General features: G+C 33.4%; 1 protein-coding gene across 26 annotated transcripts in view; it reads right to left on the bottom strand.

The window, feature by feature from the left end:
- Nucleotides 1–2,839: 2,839 nt before the first annotated feature.
- The window catches only part of BAZ2B (bromodomain adjacent to zinc finger domain 2B), a 368,528-nt gene continuing 355,721 nt past the window's right edge, over nt 2,840–15,646 (bottom strand). For all 26 annotated transcript variants that reach the window (XM_060177832.1, XM_060177835.1, XM_060177833.1 and 23 more), the window contains 4 exons: nt 12,633–12,779; nt 10,219–10,481; nt 9,815–9,958; nt 2,840–5,411 (listed from right to left, as the gene is read on the bottom strand). In XM_060177832.1, coding sequence (XP_060033815.1) covers nt 5,258–5,411; nt 9,815–9,958; nt 10,219–10,481; nt 12,633–12,779 — 708 coding nt within the window. In that variant the 3' untranslated portion in view covers nt 2,840–5,257. The remainder of the gene's footprint in view (nt 5,412–9,814; nt 9,959–10,218; nt 10,482–12,632; nt 12,780–15,646) is intronic.

The following is a 15,646-nucleotide window of genomic DNA, read 5'->3' as shown; positions in this document are numbered from 1 at the left end:
TATCTTTTTCATCATTACACTTCACAAAAGCAGCACTTTCCCTTTGAACTGAGGGTAAAATACACTAGCAATATATTTACTAAAAATAGAATGATCTTTGCTAATTATACTCAAAATTAAACTATTTGCTTTTTTAAGATCCCCTTAATTTTATGCCATACTTTCCATTAGTGTGTATTCTTATTCTCTTACAGGATCCCTGTTAAGTGGAAGGGTAGATGTTAAGCCTGACTAAGCCAGTCCCTTCACCCACTCCAATCCAATGGTTTGATAGCCAGTCTGTGAATCAGTATAGTCAAGAATATGGTGCTGTTACAATGAATCCCAGTATCTTCATGAGTTAAAACAAGTTAATTTCTTTCTTATACTACATATCTATTTTGAATAGGAAGAAAATTCTGTTCATCATAGTTGTCAGGAACTAGCAAAAAGCATGAATAATTTTGGGCATTGTAAGTTGCTGTCAGAGGGAAAACGGTGAAATTAAATGTTAATCTCATAAGTGATACACAACAGATGCATTCAGATCTCTTTGGCCAAAAATAGGTTATCAAATAGCCCCATTCAACCATAAGAAGTACACAAAATACAATCTCACCATGTGCCCAGGACGATGGAAAGGTGGAATTCTTTAATTTTAGAGTATTAATGACTATACCATATGGTATAGTCATATAGATGCTTTCCCTTTTGAAAGGAAATGAGAACAAAGTTAAAAATCAGAGGGAAGCAATCTGAAGAATTATAAAGGAGTTCCACTTTGTATCAAGTAATCCATTATTTTTCACCTTTTGAATTCACCTGGAAACTCTCAGGTCTTTTATTGCAAACATTAGTCTTTTCCACACATCCCAGGAAATATCTGTACTCCAACAGAACATTATTAAGCTTCAAGTTATGATTACAAAGTAATATGACTGAATATTTCATGAACTATAGCTCAACACACACTTCAGTAAGAACTATCATTTTAGAAAAATCACATCTTATCCAGCATAGCTGATACCAAAAATATATCAGGAACTCCAATTTTGTCAATGCTTTCACAGTGTGTGTTTAATTCAAATGCCTTTTTTGAATGGAAGATGTTGCTTTGTTACTTTTAATGCATGCAGCATTATACTAGATCCTGTCCATTTTGAAAATGTGTAAGACACAATTTCTTCAGAAACTATGTCAACCGACAAAAGGAGATACACAGTCCATAACAACAATACCCATAGTTATAGGAAAATATAAAGTTTAGCTACTCACAGGAATTTTGACAGAAGTAAAAAAAAAAAAAGTTAAATGCATACATCACATCACATGGACTTGGGGGTGGTATTGCTTAGTAGAGCAGTTACACTGTTGTAATTGAGATCCTGTGTTTGTATCCCAGTACCCTGTAGGAGCACTGTGGATGGCCCTGGAGCAGCACCATAAATTACAGTAGTACTGTGGAATCTGTGCTCTTTATGTCGACCTGTTTCCCTCACTCTTTCTCTCCTCTTTCTCTCTCTCCTCTTTTTCTCACGAAACAATAAAGAGTAGAAAATTTGGCAGGGGAGACTGCTTAGTGGCACTAAACAGCTCCAGGGCCCTAGGTTCATTCCTTTGTAGCAAAAGTAAAAAAACATATACATGCATTTTAAGATCTCTATACATGCATACATACATACAAAACAACAACAAGAAAAAAAAATCAATAAACACATCACTCATGACACACTGGAACTATCCCAAATCCCAAATGACTAGAAGTTTAAATAGATAGTACTAGAAAATGTGATAATCAAAAAAGCTGAAATATTTCAAATTCTCAGTAATAAAAAATGGGGACTAGCACCATAAACACAATTAAAGGGAAACTTGCTACTTAATGTACATTATTCAGAAGAGAATGCTAGAAGCTGTCAGATATAAATTCTACTATGAATTGTTGTGTTGGGAAGAGCTAGTTCATCTGCCTTTGCCAATGCATGTATAAGACACTTGTATAAGTACATCTCATTCTTACTGTACTAACTTTATGCTTACCTAGCACATTTTAGGTGATATTTAATCTCTCTCCCAAATATCATGACAAATGGAAACCAGGACATGGTATCTTAGTCACTGAAAAGGAACTTTTCTAATAGAATTTAACTATTCTGCTCAAATACACAGACATGATCTTACTGAAGCAAAAATAGGTGAAGTTCAGATAATTTTTCTGTGTCATTTTTGGAGTCATATTTATGTGGAAGCATAATTTCCACTATTTAAAAACTTATCTAATTGTTAGAATGAAATTTTCTTAGCAAATATCTTGAGAGATGACCCACAAATAAAGAGATAACTCACAAATAAAATCAACAGTAAAAGTACTTGATTAATGTCAGATTTGCTTGTTTAGGATTTGCTTACCAGGAGATTATATAGATAAGATTTTTAAAAAATTAATGATACGGGAAGGTAGAGCTGCACTGGAAATGGATAGAATATGGGCTGGAAAAGACAAATTAGATCCTTCATAACTGATCAAAATTAGGATTATAATCCATTTTCATTTTTTGAAACAAGAAAAGAGAACACTTTGCGTTCATAATGCAATTTAGTTCTTTTGAGTTCAAGGTCTACCCTTACATGAATTTTAATTAATTATTCATTGTGATTAATAACTAAATAAATACTTTCTACATGTTATTTCAAATTGATAATCCTTTTCTGGACTTAAGAGTCATGTATTGTTTGGTTATTCATGGTTGGTTACTATTTGAGTTGATAAATCTAAATCTAACATGAGGGCAATTTCTTAAATATATGTGTATACCTATACAATATACATAGTAATCAGGTCAATAATGGAGAAGTCTCAGACTATTGTCAAATTTTAATGAAAGTAGGTTGTGTATAGTTTTAATTTTGATAACAGATAATTACAAGTTTATCTTTAAAAGAAAATCACTCTTCAAAAAAACTGTTCTCTGTATGTTTTTGAAGTATTTTATTTCTTATTTCTCCCTCAAACACCAGATATATTATCATCAACCCACATATAAACCAGCTAATATCAATCTTAACACAAACATGAATCACCCCTAAGGCATAAAGCCCCCTTGAAGATTTTCTATGGAGCATCTTGGCAGTTCTATAAACACAAAAGTTACTCACTTACTCAAACACCACCTTGTTCCCTGATCCACATGGTTATTATTATTATTATTGTTATTATTATTATTATTATGCACCAGCCTCTTAAGGCATCACTATAATATTTGGATAACAGAAACTGACATATTTATATAATAACAGCTGATTGTCATGTAAGCTGTCACAACCTAGAGATTTTGGAAAATACTCTGTAGTTTCTGAACATTTTCAATTTAGGAATATTTTCAAAACTTTTCTATTCTCCCATATGGTGAATTTAGTGACACACTTAAAATTTATAATGTAGTATTGCTTCAATTAAAAACAAAATAAGACAAAGACATGCTTTTCTGTTTTCCCTTCCCTATTAGAAGCAGTGGATGTTACCAAAGAATACTTCTCCACTAGGCAATAAGAACCATGAAAGCAGGGTCTGCACTATATTATTCAAAGATTCCTCAGAACCCAGTGCAAGGAATTAAATCATATCATAAATACTTGCATCTGCATATCATGGCTAGCTAGATTAATTTTTCTTTTGACATCTGGTTTAATAGTCTACCAACTGGGATATTTCTCATCAAAGCCTTAACATGTATTATAAATATTTTTATATTTAACATGTGAATTTAACTAGTAAAACATAGTTCTGAGAGTCTCAAATTCATGAAAGTCACATCATTTGACTTAAATCCACCCTCTCTACTCAGCTGAATGTTTTCTGAACTACTCTGATATTCCTCCTTTTTGATTCCATAAATCAAATTTAAACCAGCTATTTGTAAAGAAAACAGTATGCTTTCAGGTTCATGAGGAAAAAAGAACTAAAAAAAAAAAAATAGTTTGTAAAAGTTCTTTATTGTATCCGTGCCACACATAGTAGTGAAAAAAAAAAAAAGAATGCTACCTTTTCCACAACATTTTATTTTAAATAAAACTTCAAGTACTCTTACATAGGTACAAAAAAATTCTGATCTACTTGCCTCCAACAGGCCACCACAACACAGTAGATAAAACACAGTGGTTACAAATGTCTTTTAAATTTATTTTCTGAGGCAAGGCAAATGGGAGGGAAATGTTTCTATGAAAAAATACTGTGTGTAGTAGGAAACTGTCACAATTTTATTCCACATGGATACAAATGATTGATTATACTTTCATTTAGGCCCTGGTGGCTTAAAATTATATAACAAAATAGAAAAATGGAAAACTAATATCCCCTACATCCTGTTTCAAAGGCAGGCACTACCAAGATCAAGGAGACGCCACAGTGTTAGTAGAGGATAATTACTGTACAAGCTGTATAGCTATAATTACCTTCAGACTAAAATAAAATGCTACAGTCCTCCTAAGGCATGAACAATAATGTCTGTAAACAATATATACACATAATACATATTTAAAACAAAACTTAGTATAAACAATAATGAACAGTATATACATGTCAAATTTTCTTCACTGTTTTGAAATACAATTTAACTACACAAGTGATGCAGCAACATACATATATATATATATATATACATATATATATATATGTATATATACGTGTACTTGAAACTCTACAGTAAAGTTTTTTTTGGTGCTTTTATAGCACATCAGTGTAAACAGTTAACTTGGCTTTGTTTTATATTTTAAAACATTCCTTGTTGTATTTTCAAGATTTAAAGCAATCTTCTAGTTCTTCCTTTTCACAGAAAACGAAGATTCTGGATGTGGTTTAATCATAAATAATTCATAAAATTAAATACATTCACTAAAAAATAAACTACAAAGTAAAAAAATGAAAAATAGATATTTATTGAGAGGGAAAGGAGAACCATTTCCCATATTAGAGCTCTGGTGTTGGATATTCAGTGCGATTTGATATATTTTAATTGCTATTGCACTATAACACCCTTTCCTTTGAAATATCTTTGGGTGTGCTTCCCTGTTCTACCTAAATTAGCTGATAAATCACACAAACCAATAACCAAAAGGCATTGGTTGTTGGAGTGAAGCCTTTAAAAATGGTATCATTCTTCTGACACTTATTTTAAGGGAAAAAAAGTCATTATGTATGTGCCTTGCACATTTATGTAAGTAAGTTCACATTGCTGGTCTCATTTGTCCTTGTTCAAAAGGAAAAAAAGAGATTATAATTTCAGCTCACTTTGAAAGTATCTGTCCACTTTTTTTCAAAATATTTCCTCATGTTATGGCCAGCTCTGCCTATATCAGAATCATCTTCATTAAATGTTTCACAGTTGTCAAAAACAAGCCTGACATCTAGAGCAAAGGTTTCAAGGTTCGGATACCTGGAAGAAAACACATGATTTAGAGACTGCTTTTAGGAGAGCTTTGTTTTGTAAACATATGAAGAGGTAATAAATGGTCAAATGAAAAATAAAAATGACAGAAGATATGGCATAGTTTATTTTATCTGAGACGTTTTAAAAACTGCATGTATTCTGAGCTATATAGGATTTAAAAATAGATCAAATAGAAAAGCAGATTTCTCTAAAGAGCAAACTATATTTCAGATAACTAGTATTTTCCCCACATCCAAACTCCTATGTAACCTGTGTCAAAACTTTGTTATAGAACTTCTACTTCTTTATGTCATCAAATGGTATCATTTGTCCCTCTCATCCATATTAAAAAATATTTAGTTGCAGTAGAAATATAAATACTTCCAATACATTATAAATATGACACTTTCCCTGTAACTAGTATATACATCCCAAGATAGGTTGCCTTTTGTTATATTTTCACCATTTCCCATATATTCTCTTCATAACATGGTACAACCACCACATTTATCTAGTTCTAAAATTTGGTCTCTACCCCCAAAGAAACCATTATCCCAAATTGAAATTAAAAATTACTGCCCATTCCTACCTATTCCCAGTTCCTGGAAATCACCAATCTATCTTTTGTCTGCATGGATTTACCTGTATAGACATTTCATATATATTTAGTGTGTGGGGGAAAAATTTATAAAATGTTAAAGTTGTTTTTTTTTTTTTGCCTCCAGGGTTATTGCTGTTGCTCGGTGCCTGCACAACGAATCCACTGCTCCTGGAGGCCATTTTTCTCCATTTTGTTGCCTTTGTCGTATTTATTGTTATTGCTCTCATTGCTATTGTTATTTGATAGGACACAGAGAAATCGAGAGAGGAGAGACAGAGGGGGAGAGAAGACAGACACCTGCAGGCCTGCTTCACCACTTGTGAAGTGATCCCCCTGCAGGTGGGAAGCTGGGGGCTTGAACCAGGATCCTTACACCAGTCCTTGCGCTTCATGCCATGTGCACTTAACCTACTGCACTACTGCCTAGCCCCATGTTAAAGTATTTTAAGATATATTTACTAATCTAGAATGTTTCTTTCCACAAGAAAATGCTAATATAATGCTAGGGAGAGAATGCAGGAGGGCCTTTTGAATGGGATTGTAGGTTAAATAAATAAAACCCTCATGTGTGCCCTTCCCTTACAGAATGATGGGACAGGTGGTGAAACCCAGAAAAATTCACTGAAGTATACACTTCACTGTACACTTCAGTATATATTTCTAGTTAAATTGTGAAATATTTGTGGCTTTTGGTTCCAACTTAATAATTTAGCTTTAATTAAACAAATCAAAGCTATAGGTGCCTGAATCCTTGACATGTTGCTTCCCAGAGATAATATCAGAAACAAGATTAGAAAGAATCTTTTGTCTGTCTGCCTCTGCTGTAGCTTCCTCCAGTCACCAGGATTCATTAACAAAAGGCAGTTCCAGATTTTTTGTTGATTTGATTTTTTTTTAAATTCGTTTGGCAATCTGTTAATTTCCAAGTCTGCTTGTTATACAGACTCTGTGGTTCAGGTTCATTCTCTATCCTGGAATTAGAGGATCATGGAAGTTAAAATCAAGAGTTAATTGAACATTGGTAAGCCTTTGTCCAGGCTATAGTGATGATGAAATCCATTGTGTTACCACCCTAAACATCAGACTATTTTTATGAAAAAAGCAAAAGAACTAGCCCCTAATTGTTAGCTTTTGCTAACAATTCACTTTAGAACCAGTAGTTTTAAATATTTTCTGCATTTGAAAGACTAATATATTTTGGCCTCTAAAGAATGAAATCAGGGGGCTGGGTAGTGGGACACCTGGTAGAGCACACACATTAGGTGCATACCTGAAGGAGAAAAGCTTCACAAGTGGTGAAGCAGTGCTGCAGGTGTTTCTCTTTCCCCCCTCTGTTTTCCCTTCCACATTAAATTTCCTTGTCTTATCAAATTAAATAGTTAAAAAAACAAAAGAAGCCAGGCATTTGGCCAATCTGATAAATCACCTAATCTTTAGGAGCAAAATACTTCTGAATTAAGCTTCACTTTGTTCTTCTAAACTGACAGTAAGTTAGGGAGCACAGTGATTTTCATCAAAAGAAATGTCTGGCAAGAACTAAGTAACAAACTGTATAATAATGATAAAAATGACCATAATATAACTGAAATATATATAATATTTATTATTTCAATGTAACATCCATTATTTTCTATCTTTTCTGTAACTGCCTAAAGTGATGAGCACATTAAGCTAGATTAATGTATAGGGGTAAAGGAAAAGGAAAATGCAACACAGCTCCTTGGTTATTCACAGCCTAATTTCTGTGGTTCCAAACTATACAAAAGTCTATAATGAACTTTCAAATTCTAATATGCTAGTCTCTGATAGGTTTTTGAAGTGGTTTAAAAAAGATCAATAACTACGGCCAGGATATTGCTTTACACTTTGGATAGGACCACAGAGAGAATATATTAGAGATGAGCAAACGGTAATTTTCTTTTTTTTTTTTTTTTTAAGATTTTATTTATTTATCAGTGAGAAAGATAGGAGGAGACAGAGAAAGAACCAGACATCACTCTGGTACATGTGCTGCCGGGGATTGAACTCAGGACCTCATGCGTGAAAGTTCAATGCCCTATCCACTATGCCACCTCCCGGACCACTTTTTTTAATATATGTTTTTCATATTTATTTTCCCTTTTGTTGCCCTTGTTGTTTTATTGTTGTAGTTATTACTGTTGTTGTTCTTGATATCCTTGTTGTTGGCTAGGACAGAGAGAAATGGAGAGGAGAAGGGGAAAACAGAGAGGGGGAGAAAAAGAGAGACACCTGCAGACCTGCATCATCGTCTGTGAAACGACTCCCCTACAGATGGGGAGCCAGGGGCTCAAACTGAGATCCTCACGCCGGTCCTTGCACTTTGCATCATGTGCACTTAACTCGCTGTGCTACCGCAGGACTCCCAACAATAATTTTCTTTACAAATTTAGTCAATGTATATTCAGTATTCTGCAATAACTTTTTTTCATGCTTTATTTTTATTGTAATTTTTAAAAATTTCTTTATTGGGGGATTAATGTTGACAGCAAAATGATGAACAGCTGACAGCAAAGCACAATAATTTGTACATGCATAACATTTCCCAGTTTTCCACATAACAATTCAGCCCCCACTAGGCATGTTCCAAGATCTGAACCCCTCCCCCCCAGTATCTTTTACTTTGGTGCAGTACACCAACTCCAGACCAAGTTCTCCTTAGTATTTTTCCTTCTGATCTTGCTTTTCAACTTCTATGAGTGAGACCATCACATATTTATCCTTTTCTTTCTGACTTATCTCACTTAACATTATTTCTTCAAGCTCCATCCAAGATGGGGTGAAGACGGTGAAATCAACATTTTTAATAACTGAATAGTATTCCATTGTGTATAAAGACCACAACTTAGCCACTCATCTGTTGTTGGACACCTGGGTTGCTTCCTGGTTTTGGCTATTATAAATTGTGCTGCTATGAACATAGGTATACACAAATCTTTTTGGATGGGTATGTTTGGTTCCTTAGGATAAATCTCCAAGAGAGGAATTGCAGGGTCATAGGGTCATTCTTCTGAGAATTCTCCAGACTGCTCTCTGCAGGGGTTGAACCAATTTACATTCCCACCAGCAATTCTGCAATAACTCTTAATAAAGCTTTTGATATTTAAATTTTTCAGTGACCTCCTATCTCTATACTGTAATAATCTGAAAATATTAAAAATTCAATTTTTGTTAAATTTACATGAGGTACTGTCAATATTTCACTGATGCAGAATAAAGACTCCAGCTTTTCTTTTTTTCAAAGACTCATCTGCTATTTTCCCTACCTCCTGGGCTGGATTAGGTGTGCTTCCAATGTCAAAAGCAACTTTGTTTAACTTAAAAATCATGCCTTTTAATTTTTTTTAAATTATTTATTTTCATTTTTGTTGCCCTTTTTTATTGTAGTTATTATTGTTGTTATTGATATCATCATTGTTAGATAGGACAGAGAGAAATGGAGAGAGAAGGGGAAAACAGAGGGGGAGAGAAAGATAACTGCAGACCTGCTTCACTGCCAGTGAAACGACCCCCCTGCAGGAGGGGAGCCAGGGACTCCAACTGGGATCCTTACTCCTGTCCTTGCGCTTTACGCCACTTGCGTTTAACCCGCTTTGATACCACCCGACCCCTGCCTTTTAATTTCTTAAATAACTTTAACTGGTTTGTCTTCCATACCATATGAACAATCCTTTGCTCCAAAGGCTAGGCCTGTATCTCTGCTATTAATTTACTTTATTTTGGTTCACTTGGAAAGTACTCAACACATATCAGGCATTTTAAAAACAGTAAACTGAAATGATTTACTTACTGTCCACTACTTAATTTTTCTCTGATTGTGGAAAAATCCATAGGCTTCTTAATAACTTTCTTATAACCAGGGACAAGTTTCAAGTTTACTGGAAGTAGAAAAGGCCATGCATCTTCATGAGTTTCCATTTCAGTAAGGATCATACTAAAGAAAACAATGTGGTTAAAATCAGTATTTGTGCTTTAAAGCATCTATTTCTTATTGAAAATTCAGTTTCCATATGTTTCCAGTAAAAACTCAATGCAAATTTATTAAAAAAGATAGAGAAAAATTATTTACTATAACTTTACATTTTCTGCTTACACACAAAAATTGAAAAGCCACCTTTAATATGAAGGTAGGTCTTTAAACATACAAAGTAAGATGTTACACATTTATGTAGTACATAAAAACTGAAATAATACCTGCAAAGTGTTAGGTCCTTGGCATCATCTCTTTTAGGTTTTTTAACAGAAGTAAAACATTCCTGTTTTGATAAGTTAATAGAAATTTTTTCCTCTATTTTTCTTTTTTTCAGGTCTTTGTTTCCTCTTTTTAGTGAACTACTTGTAGATGCAGAGTCTTCATCTTCAGTATCCCCTGTTAAAGTTACTTTCTTGCCTTTCTTTGATTCAATCTTTTTTCCTTTGATGTGAAGTTTTTTTATTTTTAGAGTTTGACCACTTGCCTTGAATTAAGAAGCAAAGTAAATGAAACTCAAGAAAATAATGGTCTACAGACAGAACTTCAGTTATTATAAAATATAAGTCTGACAAGGCAAATAAAAAGTATACTATTTCTGCCCTAGAAAGCTAATAATAATTTTATTTTATGCCTTATGCCACCTAACACTTGTAGGCAAAACACTGATATAACAATGAGTCTTCTCAGGTGGTGCACCTGGTAGAGTGCATACATTACAGTGCTCAAGGATCCAGGTTCAAGCCCCTGGTCCTTACCTGCAGGAAGAAAGCTTCACAAGTGGTAAAACAGTGCCTTAAGAGTTTCTCTCTCCCTCTCTCTCTCTCTCTCTCTCCCCCTCTCCCTCTCCCTCTTTCCTCTCAATTTCTGTCAATACCCCTCCCCCCACAAATTAAAAAATATTCCTAAATTTAAAGTAGGAAAACAAACATTTATTTTGAGTTATTATAATAAATGTAATACATCACAGGAGAGATATGCAAAATCACTAAAAATATATAGTTTTGTTTTGATTTTTTTGAATAGTACTTATCCTCTTCTCTTAGGTAGAACCATAAAAAAGGCAAATATATATAAATGTAAATAGTTACAGAAATAATAGTTGACCAATATCTGTGACCTTGGGAAAACTACCACAGTTTCCAATGGAGGGAATAGGACACTCTTGGGGTGGGAACAGTGTGGAATTATACCCATTATCTCATAATTCTATGAATCAATATTAAATCATTAATAAATTTTAAAGATAAAAAAAGAGAAAAGAAATCATTCTCTTGGGGCTTGGTGGTGGCACACTTGTTTCTGTGCATATGTTACAATGCTTAAGGACCTGGGTTCAAGCCCCCAGTCCCCATCTGAAAAGGGAGTACCAAAGCAATGCTGCAGGTGGCTCTCTCCATCTATACCTTCTCTCTTGATAACTGCCTGTCTCTATTAAATAAATAAATAAATAAAATATAATTTTAAAATTATCTCTTATGAAGACTTTAAAAAATCGCTGATTGCAGAGTCAGATATCCTAGCAACAATTTAAAGTTGGGCTTATTCTTGAAATGAATTTGACTAAAACATTTGTGAAAGAGTAAAAATGAGGCAAGGAAAACCTAGCAAAAAGTTTTGCCCTTTGCACATATTGAAACTTCTTCATTTCTTAATAATTTTTTAAATCTATTATTTATTTGTTGGATAGAGACAGTCAGAAATTGAGAGGGAAGGTGGTGATAGAGAGGGAGAGAGACAGAGAGACACCTGCAGACCTGCTTCACCACTTGTGAAGCTATCCCCCTGCAGGTGGGGACCAGGGGCTCGAACCTGGGTCCTTGCGCATGTAATATACGCGCTCAACCAGGTGAGCCACCACCTGGCCCCCATTTCTTAATAATTTATAACTCTGAATTATATTTCTTTCTACTTTATCACATTGCTTCTTTTTAGCCAACTGAAATGTGACTTAAAATACTTCTAATTTAAATGTAACTAAAGAATGACTTAAAATGCATAAGCATATTACCATATAGCCTAACAATTATGTTTATAGGTATTTGTCCAATAATTTGAAAACATATTCATACAAAATGAATCATGTTAGAACAAGATTGAAATTTGCAAAGTCTATACTAGGAAATTCAGACACAAAAAGCCACAAAGTATTTGATTTCTTTATATGTGATGAATGACACAAAACCCAAACAGATAGAAAGTAGACTAGTGGTTGCCAAAGCCTAAAGGGAGAAAGGGAATAAGAAGTGATTGCTAGTGGTGGAAAAATGTTCTGGAATTAAACAGTGATGATGGTTATGCAACTTTATGAACACACTTAAAGTCTACTGAATTCTACCCTATGTAAGAGTAATTTTATGGCATATCAATTGTACTTAAAAAGTCACAAGAGTCAGAGATATCTCACTGGGTAGGTCGGTGCCTTGGCATGCATGTGACCCAAGTTTGATACTAAGTTCTGGTGCTGTGGTGTCTCTTCTTCTCTATATGAATTAAATGATGAGAAAAGTAGCCCAGAGCAGTGAAATTGCCCCAACAATGCCCCAACTCCACAAAAATAAGTAATTCTTAAATAAATAAATAAACATTCTGTATTTTCATCTGGAAATTTAAAAGTTTAGTTGTAGAGAAGCCTCACCGTAGCAATACATGCTGGACAGAACCAGTCACCATCTGGTATAGTTGTAATTTTGGGTCTATGGCAGTATGTGTGACAACCTTTGTCACAGCCATCACAAAGCAGAAGCAGTTCTTCATTATCTCCCTTTCGACATATCTGGCAATACTATAATATATGAAAAATCATTTTAAAATTAACATTCTGCTCAGTAGTAGTTACTGGGATATAAAACACATCATAATCCCTAATTTATATTAGTAATGAACATTCCGCTTACTAACAAATGTACATTAGCCATACACATCTATGTATCTCTCGTTACACAGATATGGACCACATGACGGGGTGAGCAGTTCAATTGGGGTAAATGCACATTTCAGGTACACTGCAAAGAACAAAGCTAGAGGTTGAATGCTTGCACACACTTCAGAAGCATGTACACATCAACATATGAAATAGTTAACATGACATTAGAGCACATAAAGCAATGAACAGCTTCAATACATGGTGTCTTAATTTTTAACTATGTCATCTTTGGCTTATCTTAGCATCCTCATGATATCCTGAGGAAGAAACAAGTAACAGTTAGAGTAATTTTTAAGGTCAGAATTAGGAAATTTTTATTAGTTTCAGAAATATTTATATGTGTATACGTATATAAAAACATGCCACTATATTTTCTCAAAATTATACATAATTTTTATGCGTGAATAACAAACATACAAAGTAGGAAACTTTGGAAATCAACCCATGTTTACAAGTGCTGAAAATGAATCCTACAAAATACTTGATATAATAAATTAATAAAATAAAATCAAAAGCTTATTTTTTAGAACTAAAAATTCTTTCTGTTGGAAAATGTTTAATGCCACTAACACCTTTAAAATTACAAAAATCTGTAGTCCAGTATGCAGATACTTTTTTTATGAATAACAAGTTTCACAAAGGAAAAGAGAAAGGTTATGTAAGTAAACATTTTCAAGATTGATTTTTTAAAAAAAGGTAAATCCAACATGATATTCTGACATTTAGTTTATATTTCCAGTTCCCATACAAAATGTCCTGTAATTACTATTTAAAAATGAAAACACTTAAAGAGTCAACCATTATAAATAATAATTTGAAGTTGTACACTTATATGCTTTTTAAAACAAAACAGATTAGCTTCAATTTTAATTTGTTTAATTTTCAGCACAACACTTAATCCTAGTCTGGAAAAATCTGAAATAGCCATGTAACTAAATAAGATCAGCAATTATAGTCAAGAATCTTACCAAAATGGCAGGGAAAAACTACTTAACAGATGCACCAAACATAATATATAGTACACAGAAAATGCTAAAATTGGCATGTATGTTCAGGACCAAAACAGCAAAGTTTAGCATTTCAACATGTTAATATTATGGTATTTCCTAATATGTCACTAAATACTTTGTTAATAATATTTGATTATATTTTTCCATATTTGTAATTATATTTTTTAAACTTCTACTGTTTATTCATCGAGACACATTTAGAATATAATATTTAAATCCTGAAAACAAAATTTAAAAATCATGTTTCTGAACATAAGTAAATTTTCAATTTTCTATAATAATTAGTAACTATAACTGTCTTACATTTGATTTTAAAATAAAATTATCTCCTAATACTAAAAAAGGGTGACAGATATCAAATTCATAACATTTCTGAAAATTCACAGTAATAGTTCACCATATGTTAGAACAAAATATATTAATATTTCCTTTTTAAAATATTTATTTAATTTCCTTTTGTTGTCCTTATTGTTTTATTGTTGTAGTTATTATTGTTATTGATGTCGTCATTTTTAGATAGGACAGGGAGAAATGGAGAGAGGAGGGAAAGACAGAGGGGGAGAGAAAGACACCTGAAGACCTGCTTCACCTCTTGTGATGATGATCTTCTGTAGGTGGGGAGTTGGCTCCATTTTTGCCATGTGCGCTTAACCCGCTGCGCTACCGCCCCGACTCCCGATATTTGCTTTTAACTTCTTTGCTACAACAGTAAAAAATATATATTGTGGGAGTCGGGCACAGCGCAAGGACCGGCTTAAGGATCCCGGTTTGAGATCCCAGGTCCCCACCTGCAGGGGGGTCGCTTCACAAGTGAAGCAGATCTGCAGGTATCTCTTTCTCTCCCCGTCTTCCCCTCCTCTCCATTTCTCTCTGTCCTATCCAGCAACATCATCAACGATAACAACAACAACAATAACAAGGGCAACAAAATGGGAAGGGATGGCGTCCAGGACCAATGGATTTGTAGTGCAAGCACCGAGTCCCAGAGATAACCCTGGAGGCAAAAAAAAAAAATTGCCCATTGTTTGGCTTTAATAACTACTGTGGGTACAAAATTATTAGGAGAAAATTATGCATTGTCTTAGGCAGAGAAGGTATTTCTAAAATATTGAGCACTATATAAGAATATAAGAATTCTATATAAATTCTATATAAATATTGAGCACTATATAAGAATATAAGAGTTATTGAGCACTATATAATAATATAAGAATTATTTTGGAGGTTATTTAGACACTTCTACTTTACATCAAAGGTTATTGAATGCTACCTAGTTTTTCAGTATAAAACTTTTGTTTTCAAGGTATCTAATAGCAAATGAAAAAACTTTAGAAAATGAAGACTGAGAGATGGAATTAATTATGCAGTTTGACAACAGTTTGAAAGATTCGTGAATGTATAAGCATTACAATAAAGCTTTAGGTTGCAGAAAGAAAATATAGTAATCTAAAGGTAGAATTTGGTACAATTTGCGAGTTACTATGACAGCTTATAAAAAAAATGACCACTTAATGATTGTTTTGGTGTAGATAAGAAAAAATTAAAAATTTCATTTCAGTGTTAGAATTCAACTTTTTAAAAAAATGTAATTATGTCTTAATTTCACCAAATACATATTTTGAAGTTGACTTCAAAATAAGTTTTTAATAATAATGTTAGTTGGGAAATTATTTTGAGAAAAATGTTTTCAGATAGGGGCCGGGCGGTAGCGCACCA

This window comes from Erinaceus europaeus, chromosome 18 (genome assembly GCF_950295315.1).
Source record: "Erinaceus europaeus chromosome 18, mEriEur2.1, whole genome shotgun sequence".
In the NCBI taxonomy this organism is placed as follows: domain Eukaryota; kingdom Metazoa; phylum Chordata; class Mammalia; order Eulipotyphla; family Erinaceidae; genus Erinaceus; species Erinaceus europaeus.
The sequence above is the reverse complement of the archived record's forward strand: the minus strand, read 5'-3'. Positions and strand labels throughout refer to the sequence as shown.